This window comes from Dromaius novaehollandiae, chromosome 29 (genome assembly GCF_036370855.1).
Source record: "Dromaius novaehollandiae isolate bDroNov1 chromosome 29, bDroNov1.hap1, whole genome shotgun sequence".
Classification (NCBI taxonomy): Eukaryota; Metazoa; Chordata; class Aves; order Casuariiformes; family Dromaiidae; genus Dromaius; species Dromaius novaehollandiae.
This window is the reverse complement of record NC_088126.1, coordinates 2,122,691-2,139,263: the sequence shown is the minus strand read 5'-3', so window position 1 is coordinate 2,139,263 and position 16,573 is coordinate 2,122,691. Positions and strand designations below refer to the sequence as shown.

At 52.4% G+C, this 16,573-nt stretch overlaps 1 protein-coding gene across 4 annotated transcripts in view; it reads left to right on the top strand.

The window, feature by feature from the left end:
* OTUD7B (OTU deubiquitinase 7B) overlaps window positions 1–14,935 on the top strand; it is a 33,684-nt gene extending 18,749 nt beyond the window's left edge. For all 4 annotated transcript variants that reach the window (XM_064499078.1, XM_064499076.1, XM_064499077.1 and 1 more), the window contains 8 exons: window positions 4,805–4,906; window positions 5,410–5,537; window positions 7,794–7,906; window positions 8,678–8,805; window positions 9,422–9,571; window positions 9,952–10,066; window positions 11,572–11,656; window positions 12,403–14,935. In XM_064499078.1, coding sequence (XP_064355148.1) covers window positions 4,805–4,906; window positions 5,410–5,537; window positions 7,794–7,906; window positions 8,678–8,805; window positions 9,422–9,571; window positions 9,952–10,066; window positions 11,572–11,656; window positions 12,403–13,704 — 2,123 coding nt within the window. In that variant the 3' untranslated portion in view covers window positions 13,705–14,935. The remainder of the gene's footprint in view (window positions 1–4,804; window positions 4,907–5,409; window positions 5,538–7,793; window positions 7,907–8,677; window positions 8,806–9,421; window positions 9,572–9,951; window positions 10,067–11,571; window positions 11,657–12,402) is intronic.
* Window positions 14,936–16,573: the final 1,638 nt, after the last annotated feature.

Below are 16,573 nucleotides of genomic sequence, written 5' to 3'. Positions count from 1 at the left end.
GTGGTGGCAGTTTGCAGCAATGCCAGCTGGAAAATGCTGGAGAACAGGCCTCGGGCTGCAGGGAGCTGAGCGCATTACAGGGATGCCTATCTGCGATAGGTATTATTTCATCCTTTTTTTTATAGCATGGCGCAAGAGTTGAGCAAGAGTCTGCTTCGTTTTGCCTGCAGACAGGGAATGTAAGCGTGATATGTTGTCATCTCTCATACAGCTGAATGGTAATGCTCGAAAAAAGAAAGTTGCATCACCTTGCCAGCTAAGATTCCCTATCTCCTCAGCATTACTGAGAGAAGGTGGGGAGGAAAAAAAAGCTATTGCGTAACACGTCCAGCAGCTGATCACCACTGAAAACATGTTAGAAGTGATTACAGACTTATTAGAGTCACGATGCTTTTTTATGCGCTTGCCACCTCACTGCAGGAAAACCTGTCCGCTGACTTTCCGTGTGCCTGGAGAGAAGCCGCCCTAGGAGGGCAGATGTGTTTGTTTTCCACCGCACTGTTTTCCTCCTGAATAGTTGCTATGTGATCTGTGAACGCGGTTTGGCCGGTGCATGAATGGGACCTCCGTGCTGGCAGAGAGCACCCTCGTACGTGTTATCAGGGCAGCTGCAGCTGGGATGGAGCCAGGGGAGAAGCGCCACTGGCGAGATCTCTGCAGCCCTCCCACCTCTCCTTTGTTTTCTGTCGCCAATGCACGTATCTAGAAAGCTATTCCGCGTGAGATAAGGTATATTCTTAATGTCAAATTTTAGCCCTAGCCTGCTCAAGTGTTCCTGTAATAAATATTCTCATGTTTTGGAAATGAACACTTGATCCAAGTGATCTTGTTACGGTGATGGTGCTGTTCGGCGGCGGCGAAGCCATCCTGTCTAATGCAAATAAAACATAGTTATCTACATCTATCCAGGGGCTAGGCAGGGTATTGGATTGCCGTGCTTCCGCCTAAGCTTCGTTTTAGAGAAATACAGGTGCTTTTGGGTGGTTGGGATCTCATTTTCAGTATAGACCTGGGTCCTTTGAAAAACTGTAATTCATGTGACTGCTTTTTAAATTTAATATACGTGAAGCATGTTACGTGTCTAGTGGGTCTGTCTGCGAGCCTGGAGGAAGAGCTCTGCGCTGTGACGAGGCAGCAGTGGATTCCCGCTGCCTCCGCGGCAGCAGGATCAGGCCTTTTGGCTGTGCTCCTCTGTCCACGCGCTGAGAGGATGTTAACGTTAAGTAATTGATTTTTATAACGTGTCTTTTGAAGACAAAGCGTATCTGCATTATGCGTGTGGGTTTGTTATAAACGAGTGTTTATCTTTTATTAAAGGGCTGTACAGCACATATAAAATATTGCAAGCTTAATTTGAAGTCGGGTTTTGAGCGTGGTGCTGTGATCTACAGTGACTTCCGCTATTAATTTAGTGCGTGCTGTCCTTAGGGGATTAAGCAAGTTTTTTATAGACCAATAAATGTTAAAATCATCTTCTTGTTCTATCCAGAGATCCCTTTACACCACCATGGCAGAGTAAGCAAGCTTTAGAGCAACTGTAAATTGTAAGGACATCCACTTGGAAGGCTTTTAACGTGCTCAGAATGGTATGAAAAGACCGTAGTGAACCGAGAATTTGACCCTAACTACTACTTTAGCATTCTTTTTTACAGACCTAAGTGGGTTAAGCCTTGCCCTATATTTTGACGATGCAGAGTGTTTTTCTCGCTGCACGCATGGAGAAGCAGTAGGCAGTGTCTTGCCCGAGGCTATTCCAGAAACCAGGAGGAGCTGGAAGTAAACCCTCGGTTTGATGCCTGCGCTCGGCTCCGGGATCACGCTTTCCCCTGGGGGGGTTAGCGAAGCGATGCCAAGTGCATCTTAAAAAGCCCCTTGGCACGCTGGCAAGAAAGCTGCTGCTTCCTTTGCGTAGCGCTTCAGACTGCAGCGAACATCTGTGGGTGGACTATTAAAAACTGCTGAGCTGAGAATTTGGCCTCTCTCTTCCCCGAACGCTTGCTGCACCGGCGGCGAGCGAAGGGCGAGCAGGTTCCTCGTTCTTGGAACGGAAACGTCCCGCGTCTGCGCCGGGTAATCAAAGAAATCGGTGCACGTCTGTCCCTGACTCGGTCATGTATCATCCTGGCTCCGAGAAGGGTTTTGGCCTGGGTTTGCTCCGTGCGTGATCAGAGGCACGTGTGCATGCACGTACCCCCCCCCCCCCCCCCCCGTATTACATACCTGGCGTCCGACTTGCAGAGCTTCTGCGAATATTTTAGCCCGTAAGTCATTGGCCTGGCTGGCTTTAGTGGGAGAGGCGAGGTGACGTCTGATCCCACGTTGCCTCCAAGGCTCGCGGGAGCCGGGCAGGGGCTGCGCAGGCTCTTTTCCCGCTGGACGGGTGCCTGCGGTGCAGAGCGCCTGGGAAAGCCCCGAGTTCTCGCCCTCCCTGAAATATTGAATAAAACTTGCTGTTCGGGGACAAAGTAGCTGCAGAGGTGTTAATACCTCCAAACGTGCTCTTGTAGCTGCCAGGCTTTGAAACAAAGACGTTCTCAGCAGGGACTGTTTTGGGGAGGGGATGGGTTCGAAATTAGATAAGGAGGGTACAGATGACTTATCTAATTTTCGAGATAGCAAACGCACTTATTTCGCCAGAGATGCCACTTCTTCTCACTGCTCTTCTCCTTTTTTGGTCAATCTTTTAACCTCCTTCAAGGCGGTGATCCTCCTCGCTCCTCTCCGCCCGGTGATTCAGCAGGGGGGAGAAATGCGTTTTGCAATAACCGAACAGACGTCGTGGTGGGTGGCAGTGGCAGATCTGTCACGGCGGCCTGCGGACCAAGAGGACAAGTCATTCCTGAGAGCGCTACCTCCGGCACGCGGAAAGGGCATGGCCTCGTAATTGAGGCCTGGATTCCCTAGTAGCCTTAGGGAGGCATTCGATTTTTTTTTTCCTTTTTTTTTTTTTTTTTTTTTCCTTAATGAGTCAGTCCTCATCGCTGGGCTAGGAGGAACGTCGTCTTTGCCTGTTCCTTCCTATTTGTGTGACCCATTTAGACGGTTCCTGTTAGAAGGTACTGCTGCATTGCCCACGACGTACACATTTGCACGGGCTCCTGGTCTCCTTGGGGTACACGAGTGGTGGTTTATGCAGCGATATGTCCCCTGAAACCAGCCAGGTGGAAAAACGGGGTCTTGTAAGAATTACAGTGTTGGCGTTTTATTGCAAAGTGCAGCCTCGCGATACCGAGGGACTTAGGGCGTGCAGAAGAGCTGTCACTGCCCTCTTTGATTTACGTTGCATGGCCGTGTCGGCTATTAACCGCGCTCTCTCGTTAGCCGGTGGGGAAAGCGGGGCGATAGCCTGGAGCTCAAAGCGAGGGCGAGCCGGAGAGGTGGCCCCGAGTTCAAAACGCCTCCTTGCTATCGCTGGCTCATGAATCGCTCGGACGTTTTGGAGTTTGCCTCGATTTATCCCGCTAGCCGCAGTCACGTTGCGTTACTGTCGCTGAGGCTGTGATCGCGGGGGGGTTCTTGGCCCCTCTATCGCCCTGATGCAAGGGAAACATTCAGGAGAGGGTTTGGGGAATGTGGTTGTTTGCTTTGAGGGAATGGAGTTGCGATGACCTCCCTTGCATAACTTGGCGCACGTGGAAATCTGTACAAATTGCTCCGCGTGCTTTGCCGCGGATGTGGAGCACGTCGTGACCGCGTGCTGGAAATAGCAATGCCTCCCTAAGGTGTGTCCTCCGGGTCGGGCCTGGCTTTGCTTGCAAAGAGGTTGCACAACCTTTTTAAGCACCGAGCAACCATGCAGTGAACCCGGCCGGGGACCGGAGCTCCCTCAAACTTGTTAGTTGTGCCGTGAAAAGAGCAGCGAATCCTTGAGGTGGGGGAAAAAAAATGCGAAGGGGATAAAAAAGCTCAGCGCTGCCTACAGTAGCGTTACATTTTGTTTAGCTTTTGTTGGATGCTGTTTTGCTTCTCGCTTTGCTCCCCTGGCACCGTTCCACTTGGCGGAGGTTTGCGACTTCGCCGTGCCAGAAGCTGCATTGCCTGAAAATAGCCCGTTTTTCCGAGCCGACCTATTGTCCCGAGCCTGCGTACTAACCGCTTCCCAGCTCCGGTGGGTTCCTCTCCTGGTGCTGAGGAAAGCAATTACCGGCGTCAAATCGCAGCTAACTCCCCATCTGATGTCCCCCCCCGCCCCGTTCCTCTCTTAGCGGTGTTTAAAAGCAGGTTTCCGAATTTAGCTCTCCCGCATCTGCTGGCGAGGGCCAGCACTGTCAGTTTGTATCTTCATTGGTAAAGCTGCTTAGCGAGTGGGATCAGCGCGTGCTCCCGAGTGTCGTACCTAAAAGCAGCGAGCAGGGAAAAAACTCCCCATGTGAGATGCTTTAAATCGGAACGATTTGGTTGCTAGAAGAAACTAAAAGTGGTTTTGTTGTTAGCCAGGGAAACTGGAAAAGCTGTTGGGCCCCATTTGTGACGGATGCTGGCGCCTGGGGATGTGTTTTGAGCCTGATGCTTGTGGTTTTCTGAAACAATATTGTGGGGGGAGAAACGGGCAGAATGAGAAAGCTGGTCTTGGTTAAAGTCCTGGCTGGGGCTGGCTCCTATTTTCAGCCCGTCTCCCCTTGCTGTTGCTATGTGATCTTCTCGACTCCTTTCCTCTCCCAGCGCCGGAGCGGAGGTGTCGCCGCTCACGGTCCCGACGGCGAGTTGGGCGGGCCGCGGCGCTTTTCCCGTCCCCTCGCTCGGGGCAGGTCCTCGCGACGGTGCGCGACGCGTCCCCTTCTCACCCTCGGCCGTGTCCCCGCAGGTCGCCTGAACTGGTGGGCCGCCGTGGACCCCAGCTGCCAGCGGCTCCTTCCCCTGGCCACCACGGGCGACGGGAACTGCCTGCTCCACGCCGCCTCCCTGGGTAAGAGCTCCACTTCCCGGAGTCGAGCGCAGCCGTAGCGGATTTGCTGAGGTTCCTGGAGTCTGCAGTCAGCAGAGCCGCACCTTTCCCTCGTGCGCCCAGCTCGGTGCAGGAGCAGCGAAACCATCATCTCATTTAACCGGATCTCATTTTCCCTAGACGGATCAGTCTAGAGTCGATGGAAAGCAGCATGTGGGCTTGGTTTTTCTGCAGAAATATTTTGCTGCATCTGTGAGATTTGCTACAGTTGAAAGCAGAAGCGGCAATTTCTGCTTCTAGCTGTGTAAATACGTTATAGGCGCAGCATGCGGTATTTGACCTAGGAGCGAGTTGGTCTTTAATTTGATTTTTACTTCTTAACTTGCATTTCTCAGTTTCCCGGTTTACTCGTCCCCCGGTTTGCGGGAGGCTCTGGGACTTTAGCAATTAGACGGCAGAAGATGGAGCGGTGCCAGCCATTGCTAACCCTCCGGGGACTTTCTTTTTCCTTTTCCTCCATGCAGGTATGTGGGGTTTCCACGACAGAGATCTCATGCTTCGCAAATCCCTTTATACCCTGATGGATAAAGGCGTGGAAAGGGAAGCCCTGAAGCGGAGGTGGCGCTGGCAGCAAACGCAGCAGAACAAGGAGGTAGGAACCCGACGGGAAACGGCCTCGAAGCGGCGGGGAGAGTCTCGACGCAATATTACATTTGAATTTTGGGCAACTCTTGGCCGTGCCATGATGAGAAGCAACCACCGGTCTAAATTATGGCCTTGAAACTTGGGCAAAATTCTCTTTATTGCAGGGTAGGGAAATCCCTCTATTACAACCCCGTTGCGTCCAGTGCTGGTGGATAACAAACGTGCGCTTGGCACTGAGACCTGCCGCAGCCCGGGCTGCGAACGCGTCGCTGCTAGCGGCAGGATGCAATCGCTGCGCTTTTAAGAGCAAAGAAACGCGTCCGCCCGTCTGTCACGTAGGGCTCCCTCGCGATAAGATCGGAAAGATGCGCCCCGGGCGACGTGCGGAGCAGACTTCGCCGCCGCCGCAGGAGGAAATTTGTGCGCTTGCCACATGAAAGGCCCTTTAAAGCCGTGACACGGCCCCCGCGAAAGCCGGGACGCGAGTTTGTCGCGGTGGAAAGTTACCAGGCGTCCTCGCGTTGCTAGACGCGGCCCCTCCGTGCCGCGATGTTTCTCGGGAACAGGGTAAACCTTTGTTTCCACCTGACGCTGAAGGATGTTGTTTACTTTCCAACTTCCTCCTTTTATTTTTGGAAGGGCACCGAGATCTGTATCTCGGCAGTTTTAAATAAAAATACTTCCCTCTGTCAACCTGAGTAGTTAATAAATAATCGGAGGTTTTGTTGCGGTTAAAAGCATGCTTTCATGTATCTTTTTAAACCGCGTGGTCAAGGCTATCTCTGGGATAAGCCGTCAGTGAAATACTGCAACTTGTAGATCTTAAAAGGACCTGCAAATATTCAGGATACGGGATGCGGTGGTGTCGTTCCCTTGAGATGGTCCTGAGCGCAAGCAGAAAGACCTTGGAGAGGTGGGATTTAGGCGGTGCCTGCAGCAACGTGAGACGGTCCAGGCTAGATTGGTATTACGGGTAGTGTCGAAGCAGTTGCCTGGGAGTCGGGGTTTATGAGCACTCCCCTTCCAAATAAACTCGCTCGAGAAGAGGCAGCCTAAGGTGACGGATATCGCTGCGACTTGCACAACCCGCTGCGGGTGCAACGCTCCCCTCCCTTTCCTTCCTTCGCAAGCTCAGGTCAGCGATGAAAGCCCTCGTGCTGACGACGTAACCCAGAGCAGAGAGGCTTAATTAAGCAGAGAGGCTAAATTAACACCTCACTGAGCAAGTGGAGAGGCGAAGGTGACGTCAGGGGCTGCTCGTTCTCGGTCTGGGGGGTTTCTTGGAGGCTCGGAGGACTCGGGGTGTTGCGTTTGAACGCCGGAGCTCGGATTGCAGAGCCCGGGTGGGAGGACGCGGGTGGTGCTGCCTGGCCTTCCTACTCCCTTTCTCATCAGGTTGCCCCGTGACCTTAAATACTATTGAGCACAGCATTTTGCATGGTCTTCCTTTGAAATGTTTCTCCCCTTGCTTGGGATTAGCGTGGCCTCTGACGCATTTCACCCTCAATTCTTCATGACTGTGGCAGAAGCAGTTTGAAAAGCTGCTGCATTAAGAAGAAAAAAAGTACAATTTTTTGGGTGTTCCAGTGATGTCTCATATTGCGCGTGGTGCGATCGCAGAAGTGACACGTCGTAATCGTAGTGGTATGCTCACAAGATGTGAGTGAAATGTAAATTTGCTGCGTGCATGGGCTAGCAAAGCCTGCAAATATAAACTGTTTGGTTTGACTGCAGTTTGTACGGGAATCCGCCCTGTTGGGAAAAATCCATCCCGCTGTTGTAATTAGCCGTAAGTCTCGTCTGCACCACGCACCCCATGCCTCTCTGGAAAATTAAGAAGTGTTAATAGTGTGTTAAAATACCTAAGCACCCTTCCACTGAATCTTCTGGATGTTATGATGCATCTTTAGTAGCTCAATGAGGAGGGAAAATAATTTCTAAAGGCAAACCTGTATTTTAATTAGTCCAGTTATCATCTATTCCACTGTCTCTTGTCAGTAGAATATATAATCCTTAATACTGGCAGGATTAGTTTGCTCTCATTCTGTAGGCTGAAATGTTTACTTCCACCTACAAAAATGCAAACCCACATTTTAGGCAGATTATCTCCCCTGCTGGCTTTACAGCACTGGTGGGGAAACACGTACTCTTCTGCGTAACTTATTAACTCTTTTTGCATAAGTCTATGGAGAAATGATGTGTCTGAACATATAAAAATATGCAGAAATTGGTTAAAAATTTCCTCTTTGCCTTCCTTCTCCAGTCTGGCCTGGTTTACACGGAAGAGGAGTGGCAGAAGGAATGGAACGAGCTGATCAAGCTGGCGTCCAGCGAGCCCCGCGTCCACTACGGCACCAACGGAGGCAACTGCGGAGGGTAGGCAGCGCGCCCGGGCGCCCGGAGGGGCCTGGAAGGCTTTGCAGCCTCTTACCGACGTGTCCTAAGCGGTTATAATTCACGTTGGGAGGGGGGGGAAAAAAGCATCTAGATGTGGAACCCTAAAGAATACTTTTCTTAAATGCACAGTCTGGGATAACTCTCAAGATAGGACCAGGGACCCGTCTGGGACCAGCAGAGGCGATTACTCATTTGGTCCTATTTACATTTTATGTTTTTGAGGAGAAGGATGAAAGACCATGAGAAACAATGAGAAGGAAATAAAGTGTTACAGAAAACCATTTAAATGCTGCATGTCCGCTTTTGGGGGAGAACACCCATTTCTCAGAGTTGAACAGAAAACTGATCTTTTCTCAGTTTTCTTCATGTTGGTGGCCCAAAATAAGAATAACATACAAAAGCTGGAAAGTTCTCCAGTTTTCGCTCTCTCAGGCGGTGTTTCAGGGGCACTTTATCACTGCAGCCATCCCAAACAACCACCACTCTGGAGGCTCTTTAGATAAGAGACTCCCAGAAGTGCCAAGTAGCAATACGGTATTTCCTGGAAACAACCCATTGCCGTAGAACAGGAGAATTTGGGGATCTACATCTAAAATCTCGAAGTAGAGATGAGATCAGACTTGATGCTGTTAATATGATCTGCTTTTATACAGCTGCCTCTAAAGACTTCTTCCTCTCCTGCTTTTAAAAGTGATGATTAAATACGCAAGGGACGCGAGTCAGATCACATTTCTTTGTTATTTTCCAAAGTGTCGAAAGCTCTGAAGAGCCGGTGTACGAGAGCCTGGAGGAGTTTCATGTTTTTGTCCTTGCCCACGTGTTGAAGAGACCCATAGTGGTGGTGGCAGACACTATGCTGCGAGACTCGGGGGGAGAAGGTAGGTCGCACCGAGTTGCCCTCTCTTCCGCTCCGCTGCGGGGAGCTTTTGTGTTTTGTTTATTGTCTATGCTCAAAATGCACGTTTCCTCCTTTCTGCAGTTTTTTGGGGCCTTTTTGCCCCGGGATTTTGGATCTTGAATCTAACCGTAGAGCAAGGGGTGCACTGAGCTCCTGCTGGGTTACGTCTGGGTGAGACGCACGTCTAAGCATCGTAGTCCGATACTCTCGAAGAGCACACACGCGATGTTTTTTCTGCCTTTTTTGCCCTCACGTGTGTGCGTGTGTGTAGAAGGGAAATTCCGTTCCCTGCATACAGAATTTTCCACTAGCAGACTTAATTTCCTGTCAGAAAAAAATAATCAATTACCATCATTCAGTGTGCAAATTTAAGCTGTTTTGTGGAGGAGTAAAGAAAGGCTTTACAGAAAAAAAAGGTTAATTTTGCAACTGTGTACCTCCTGATTTAAAATAAATACCTATTCCCCACCCCCCCCAAATTAATTACAGGTAAAACCTTGAAGTGAAACAAGCCAGCTTGTTCTGGAGCAGCAGTTTTGGCATGAACAATTCTTTCACCTCTTTTGAAAAAACTAATTGTGCTGAATTCTTTCCAGCCTTTGCACCTATTCCCTTCGGAGGCATCTATCTTCCCCTCGAAGTTCCAGCCAACAAATGCCATCGATCTCCGCTGGTTCTGGCCTACGACCAAGCCCATTTTTCTGCCCTGGTGTCCATGGAGCAGAAGGAACCCACGAAAGACCAGGGTAGGTGATGGACGAGCCTAGTGATTTAGATGGCAAACGTTGGCGGTCGCTGGCTTGCGCGTGGTCTGGCGTGACACCAGCGACCGTCGAGAACCGGCCGTGGTCTTGGTGAAGCGCTCGGAGCTTGGCTGCCGCTGCCGACGACGTGAAAGGTTGCCTCGTCGCAGGGCTTGGGCGGGCTGGGGGAGCGGGGTGACGCGAGGGAAGCTTGGTTTCCGCGGGGAGCACGCTGCAGATAGACATCGGGCTTCTGCGTCGGCTCCGGCTCCGGTTACCGATGAGAGATGGCGCGTGGAGCTGGCGGGCTCTGTCGCTTCTGCGCAGCGTGCCACGCGTGTCCCTCCGGGCCTTAAGGGCTTTCCGTTGGCTTCCTTTGGCAGCTGTGATCCCCCTGACGGACTCCGAGCACAAGCTGCTGCCCGTGCACTTTGCCGTGGATCCTGGGAAGGAATGGCAGTGGGGAAAGGACGACAGCGACAACGTCAAACTGGCCAGGTTGGTTCGCTGGCAGCCAGGACGGTCAGAGCGGGGCAGCTCAGCGCTTTATCCCCAGCTGCTCGTGGGCACGGGACGTTTCTTGTGTCTGGTCAAATTTGTACTCGGGCTACGAACCTATTCAGCAGGGATGAAACAGCTTTTACTTCTTTCTTTTCCAGTCTTTTGAGCCTTTGGGTAAGTGCTAAAATCCTTTGAGCGAGGCAGAGTTGTGATCACTCCAAATGCTAGTTTCAGACCAGGCTTAGATCATAAATGAGACGCAACGGAGCCTGCATTCACAAAAAGATGGGCTTTTTTCCCAAGCCTTTATCCCCAGCATAACCAGCGGGAACTCGGATAGCAAATATCTTCGAACGTGGGCCCCGGGCGGCCTGTAGACACCCTGCCTGTTTTTGACTCAGCCTATGGGCGAGCTGTGTCATGGCTTGGTGCTAGCTGGTTTCCTGTTATTGAGCCAGGAGTTAGCAGTGGTGGGTGTAGTGGTCAGGGAGCTGGAAGCCTGACTGGTCCGTCGTATGACTTGGGGTTAGGAAACGTAGAAGCCTCTAAGATCAAAGTATTAAAATTCAGAGCGGGTCTTAGAGATGCTGTGTTATGCTGTACAGATATCTCGTTCTGAGGTTTTGGAGCCAATAGAAAATGTTCTGTCCGTGTGTGTTTAGTGGAAATAACCTTTTTTTTTTTTGACAAAGCGGAAATTTTTTGAGAAAACATCTTTATTTTTTTGTGAAGTTGTTTTTGTGAAGAGGAAAAATCATTTTGAAACTACTTCTATTTAGAGCTGTGACATCATTTTTTGTTATTTGTCTCGTGCAGATAAGATGATTTGCAGAGTTAATTTTAAACTTAATTCTGACCTACAGGAATCTTCTCATTTACTTTTTTTTTTTTTAATTGAAAGGTTTGGAAGCCTGCGAAAGCGTTATCTTCCTATAATTCAGTCTTGCATGTGCATTTGCAAAAAAGTGCTATGCTGTCGTTCTCTTTTATGCAGCTCTGGAAATTTAAATTAGCTTGTTTTCAAGGTCCTCGTGGATAAGATTAACCTATTAGCATTTGAAAGCACGTAATACAAATGTGGTCCCGTGTTTGACTATCTGGTCTTTAAATTTCAGTCTGTGTAAGAAACAGAGCTTCTGAATAATTCACGGCATGATAGACTTGTGCTTTCGCTGTGTATTTGTATACTCGGTGTAACTTAATTCTCGCTTCCTCCGGATCTGCTAAGCGATTTATTGATTTCAGAGGCAGTTGTCCCCTTGCATGCCGTGGAGCAGCACAGCCCCCGTCTCCTGGAGGGGGGAACGGACCCACGTGTATTTTGCGTGCTGCTAAAGTTGAGCGAGAGTCCTGGAAAGCCCTTAAATAAATGTTGTATTGCTGCTGTCTTGATACAGTTTTAAAAAATATGCTTTTTAACACAAAGACAATGAGCAATTAGCTCTGTATCCCAAAGGTTAGATGAACCTCTGCTATAATTTTTTCTGCTTGTTTTATTTTAGCGTGACGTTGTCCCTGGAGGCAAAGCTGCACTTGCTGCACAGCTACATGAATGTTAAATGGATCACCTTGCCTTGTGACACGCAGGTAAGGAAGCGAGGAGTATTTTCTTTTTTAAATTATTTAAGCCTCCTTTCTGCGTAGGGCAGCAGCAGCGAAGTTGTCACCTCGTGTGCTCCTTCACGTGAGCTTGTCCGTGTTGCTATTAGAAATTGCGGGTGATGCTGCTCTGAGCAGATAAGCAGCTTCTGCTGTGCGAGACACTTGTTTAGTCGAGCTTTTCATGCCTGTTTTTGCTCTTAAAGTAAATTCGAGGCGCAGAGCCCTCGTGTGTCCCGCTGTGCGGCGCGGGCCTGTTGCGTAGGTGTCTGGCAGTGAACACAACTGCTGCTTATTCCAAGGCAAACACTGAACTGTTGATTTACAGCCACCAGAAGCTGGCTTGGGAGACATGATTTGACTGCAATTTTCCTGGGACCTTTCGCGGGGAGGACTCGCTCGCGGCGGCCTGAAAACTTCAGCCTGCTCTGAATATCTCAGTGTTGTTGTGTTGCCAGATCGTGAAAGCTGCTGTGTTGTTTAGACTGCCAGCGTTGAATGATTTTTTTTCTTCCCTCTCTAGGAATATATCTGGGGATATATTTAATCCTATGGGTCAGTCTTGTGCTGCGGAAGCTCCCGACGTGAAATACCTCCAGATCCGTGAGCCAGCGCTTGCTGCACGTCGTCCCCTTTGTCCTAGCAAGCGTTTGCTCGTCCGTTCCACCTTCAGCCTGCAGACTGCTATCTGAGGAGCTTATTTGCTTTCTGATACGTGTTTTCTTTCTCCTTAGGCGCCTTTGGCCCAGCCGGAATCGCCTACAGCCTCCGCCGGAGACGATGCCCGTTCGGCCGCGGAGTCGGGCGAGTCCGACAAGGAGTCGGTCTGCAGTAGCTCGGCAAGCAACGGCGGCAGCCGGGGTTGCAAGGACAAAGAGAAACCAAAGAAAGACCGAGAAAAGGACAAGGAGAAAGACAAAAAACGAGCAGACTCGGTTGCTAATAAGCTGGGCAGCTTCGGCAAGACTTTAGGGAGTAAGCTAAAAAAGAACATGGGTGGGTTGATGCACAGCAAAACTATCAAGGGAGGCGTGAGCAACGGGCAGGGAGACACCTTGGAGAAGAAGAAGAAAGGATCCTTGAAGTCGAGGAAAGGCAGCAAAGAAGAGTCTTCCCAAGGAGATTTGTCGGCTCCCGTGGAGAAAACCTGCCCGGGTAAAGCAGCCCCCGAGAAGCAGGCGGATCCCTACAAATACAGCAACGACGTGCGGCTGAGCCTGAGCATCCTGCGGGCAGCCATGCAGGGAGAGCGCAAGTTCATCTTCGCCGGCCACCTCAAGACCAGCAACCGGCACCAGTACCAGGAGGAGATGATCCAGAGGTACCTGCTGGATGCCGAGGAGCGCTTCTTGGCCGAGCAGAAGCAGAAGGAGGCGGAGAAGAAGGCGCTGGGCAACGCCGCCGCCGCCAAGAAGCTGGAGCCGCCGGAGGTGAACGCGCCCAAGGGCGAGGAAGGGGTGCTGACCCCCGCCTACCCCCAGCCTCCCCCTTCCTACACCATCCAGACCCCGGATCTGGCGATAGGCGCTAAAATGGCCGCTTTTCCCTCCAGCTATTCGGGCGTCTTCACCTTTCCCAGGCCCTCGGTGGTCAGCGGCGCGGAGGGCTCCCACCCCGCCGGCTACCAAGACGCGCGGCGGCAGGTCGCGGGGGGGTCCTGCGGCAGCCTCCCTCCCTACGCCACCCTGCCCCGCCACTGCCCCCAGGCGCGGCCCAGCCCCTACCACGCCGGCCGCTTCTCCCCCCCGGACCCGGACGGCCACCCCGATTTCCCGGCGGAGCGCGACGGCCCGGCCTGCCTCCCCCCGCACAGCAACGGCTACCGGGACCCCCCGGAGCAGGACGGCTCGCAGAAAGGCCCGAGCACGGACAAAAGCCGGGGGCGGGCGCTTTACGGCGTTCAGCAGACCAAATGCAAGCAGCCGAACTGCAGTTTTTACGGGCATCCGGAAACCGGGAATTTCTGCTCCTGCTGTTACAAAGAGGAACTGAAGCGCAAGGAGCGGGAGCGGGAAGCGCTGGTGCACCGGTTCTGAGGCCGGCCGCCGCGGCGAGCCGGCGTCCGGACCCGTGGGACATGGGGAATGCAATAATAGCGATTTCCTTGGGGTTTTTCTCCTCCCTCTCCGCCCCACGCGCTCCTCTCCCCCTGCGCGGAAGGAGGGAGCGGGCGTTCGGCTGGACGGGGCTGACGGACGCGGCTCCGCTGTCGTGCCGCGGAGGCGACCTGTTCCCGGGAGGGCGGGAATGGCCACCGCTCCCTCCGGAGAGCCTGGAAGAGGGAGACGGATGCTTTTCCAGGGGCTGCCGGGGCGGCCGGGCTTGGCGAGGCGCAGGAGAGGGCAGGCTGAGGCTGGAGCACGCGGCGGGAAGGGGGGAAGGTCCTCCAAAACGATCCGGTAAACCAGACCAAAGCTTTCCGACACGGCGGACGGGGAGCCCCTGCCAGCCCCCTCCAGCGTAACCCGATTTAATCCCGCTTTCCCAGACCGAGCGAAAACGCCCCAGCAATTTCAGCTTCAAAGTCGCAGACCTTTTAATTGAGAGATTTTTAACACTGTTCTTAGTATATATACTATTTTTTTTTTTTTTTGCTGGTACTGAGAGAAACGTAGTTGGAGTTGGACTTTATTTTCCTCCCCCCCGCGGAGGAGCTCGCCGAGCCCTGCCCCGCCTGACGCCGCTGCCGTCTCCTCGCAGCCGCTCGGGGCTCTGCCCTTCGCGCGGGCTCCAGGTCTGTTTTTAAACCTTCATTTTTAAACTCTTTTCTTCGGGGGGGGGGGGGCACCTCCGCCCAGCAATAACCGCCGGCGGGAGAAGCGGCGAGGACGGCGGCTCGCGGACGTACGTGGACACGCGGACACGCGCGCGGTAACTCTTTCTACTTGATCAAGCTACTTCCGTACTACCTCTGTTCTGCCGAATAGAATTAACTTGGCTCCATTTTGCTGAGCCCCGTAACTGACCTTTAGAGTAATATTAAAGCTATTTTTGATAATAGGGCTAAAGAGCGAAGCGCGAGGAGAGCGACCCCGTAACGACGTAACGTGCACACTTCATGTGCTCCACTACGCTCCCTTCTCCCCTCCCGGCCCCGGCTTGCGGGGGGCAACTTTAGCACTGCAATGTTTGCACAGATTTCTTTTCTTTTTCTTTTCTTTTTTTTGGTGTAACTGTAGATCCCGACCTGGACTCGAGGCTCGTTCCGGTCCCGCGTAGAGCAAGGTTGAGCGTTTTCCCACGCGCAAATAAAAACCGTGAATTGTACCGCTGCGTCAGAGCTTTACGACACTCCCTCGGGGGGGTTGGGGCTTTTTATGGGTTTTTTTCATCAAAACTATGCAATTCCTTCCCGTGCCGCCCCTGCCCGCCGCCCTGGGCGGAGAGGGGGCACGTGCCGGGGGCAGAGGCGGTGGAAGTGTACTTACCGCGGGAGATCACCCCGAGCCTTATCCTCGCAGATGTGCTGAGGCTTTGTGCCATGGCGCCTTTTACCCGTTTAACCTAGGTCTAAGAAGAAAAAAGCCGGGCCTTTCCCGCGGGAGACGCTCGCGCGGGGCCGTTACGCGGGTTTCAGCCGTCTCCATCAAAGCCGCTTGACTAGTTGTAAATATCCGAGCGCTTTTCGCTGGTTTAACTGATTCTCAATTTTTTTCCCATTTTTTTCCAGTTTTTAATTAAAATCACCACTATTTTTGAGCCTAGAGGGCCTGCTCGTAGCTCTGAGTAAAGGCGAGGTGGCGAATGTCCCCGTGGAAGCGGGTGAAATAACGCGGGATTTCTTGCGGGAGCGAGGACGTGCCCAGGCGCCGAGGTCCTCGCCGATGTCTCGGTGCAGCCCAAATATTAAGCCGAAGTGGCCGCGGGGAAGGCGGAAGCGATGCTTCCTGGCTCCGTCCCTGTTTCGGGGGGATCCAACGCCGTTTTGGCCGACTCCAGCCGGGAAGCGTCGCTGGCCCCGCGGGCTGAGCGGCAGCAGGTCGCGTCACGGCGGCGATGCCTAGCTCTGATTTTCACGAACAAAGCCAAAAGCAAATGGAAGCAGTTAAAACTGGGTTTAGGAGAGCTTCATTTTCACCTCGGAAACTTGATATCCGTGCACGATATTGGAAAAAAGGGGAAAAAGCCGAGCTGGCGTGGGCGATGCCAGCAGCAGGGGCTGCTAAAAGCAAAAAGCATCTAAAAATCCCTTATAACGTGCCAGAAACGCTGCCCCTGTCCCTCCCCTTTGGGGGAAGAGCAGGTTTTGCTGGGTGCTTCGTGCTCTGCTCCGGCGCCGGGTTCTTGTTAACGGGGTTTGACCGTCCGTCGTCCCCCGCCGGGACGGTTTGAGGGGTTTTTTTTGTTGTTTTCTAAGGGACTATTACACACAGCTCCTATTTATTGAAAGCCGATATTCGCTCTCCGCCGTTCCCTTTCCATCAGCATCCAAAATCCGCTGCCCAGGGGGTGTTTGAGGGTCGCTGTAGTGGGACGAGGTGGTTTTTTTGGTACCTATTTTAAAAAATAAAAATTCCCACAACATGTCCCTCGGGTTTTTCCATCAACTTTTTAAGCTCGCCCATGCCATCCTCCGGCCCCTCCTCGGGACGGCGCGCGGGGGAACGGGGCTGTTCCCCCATCGTCTGAGAAATGACCTGAATAAATCCTGCATCCTTCATTCACACCCCACTTTTTTTCTTTCCTTTCTGAATGGAAGATCGGGGTTGGCACCTCGCGACCCCTCGTCCCGAGCACCGCTGTAGCGAGCGCTAGATGGCGCGTTGTAGTCGGGCTGTACCGCGTCCTTCGGTTGTGCTACCACCGGTTCAATGACAATAAACCGAGTTCAACCACTGACGGCCGGGCCGCGGCTGGCCTCGCTCTCCGCTTCTTGCTGGGCCCAGCAGTCCCAATCTTCGTTTT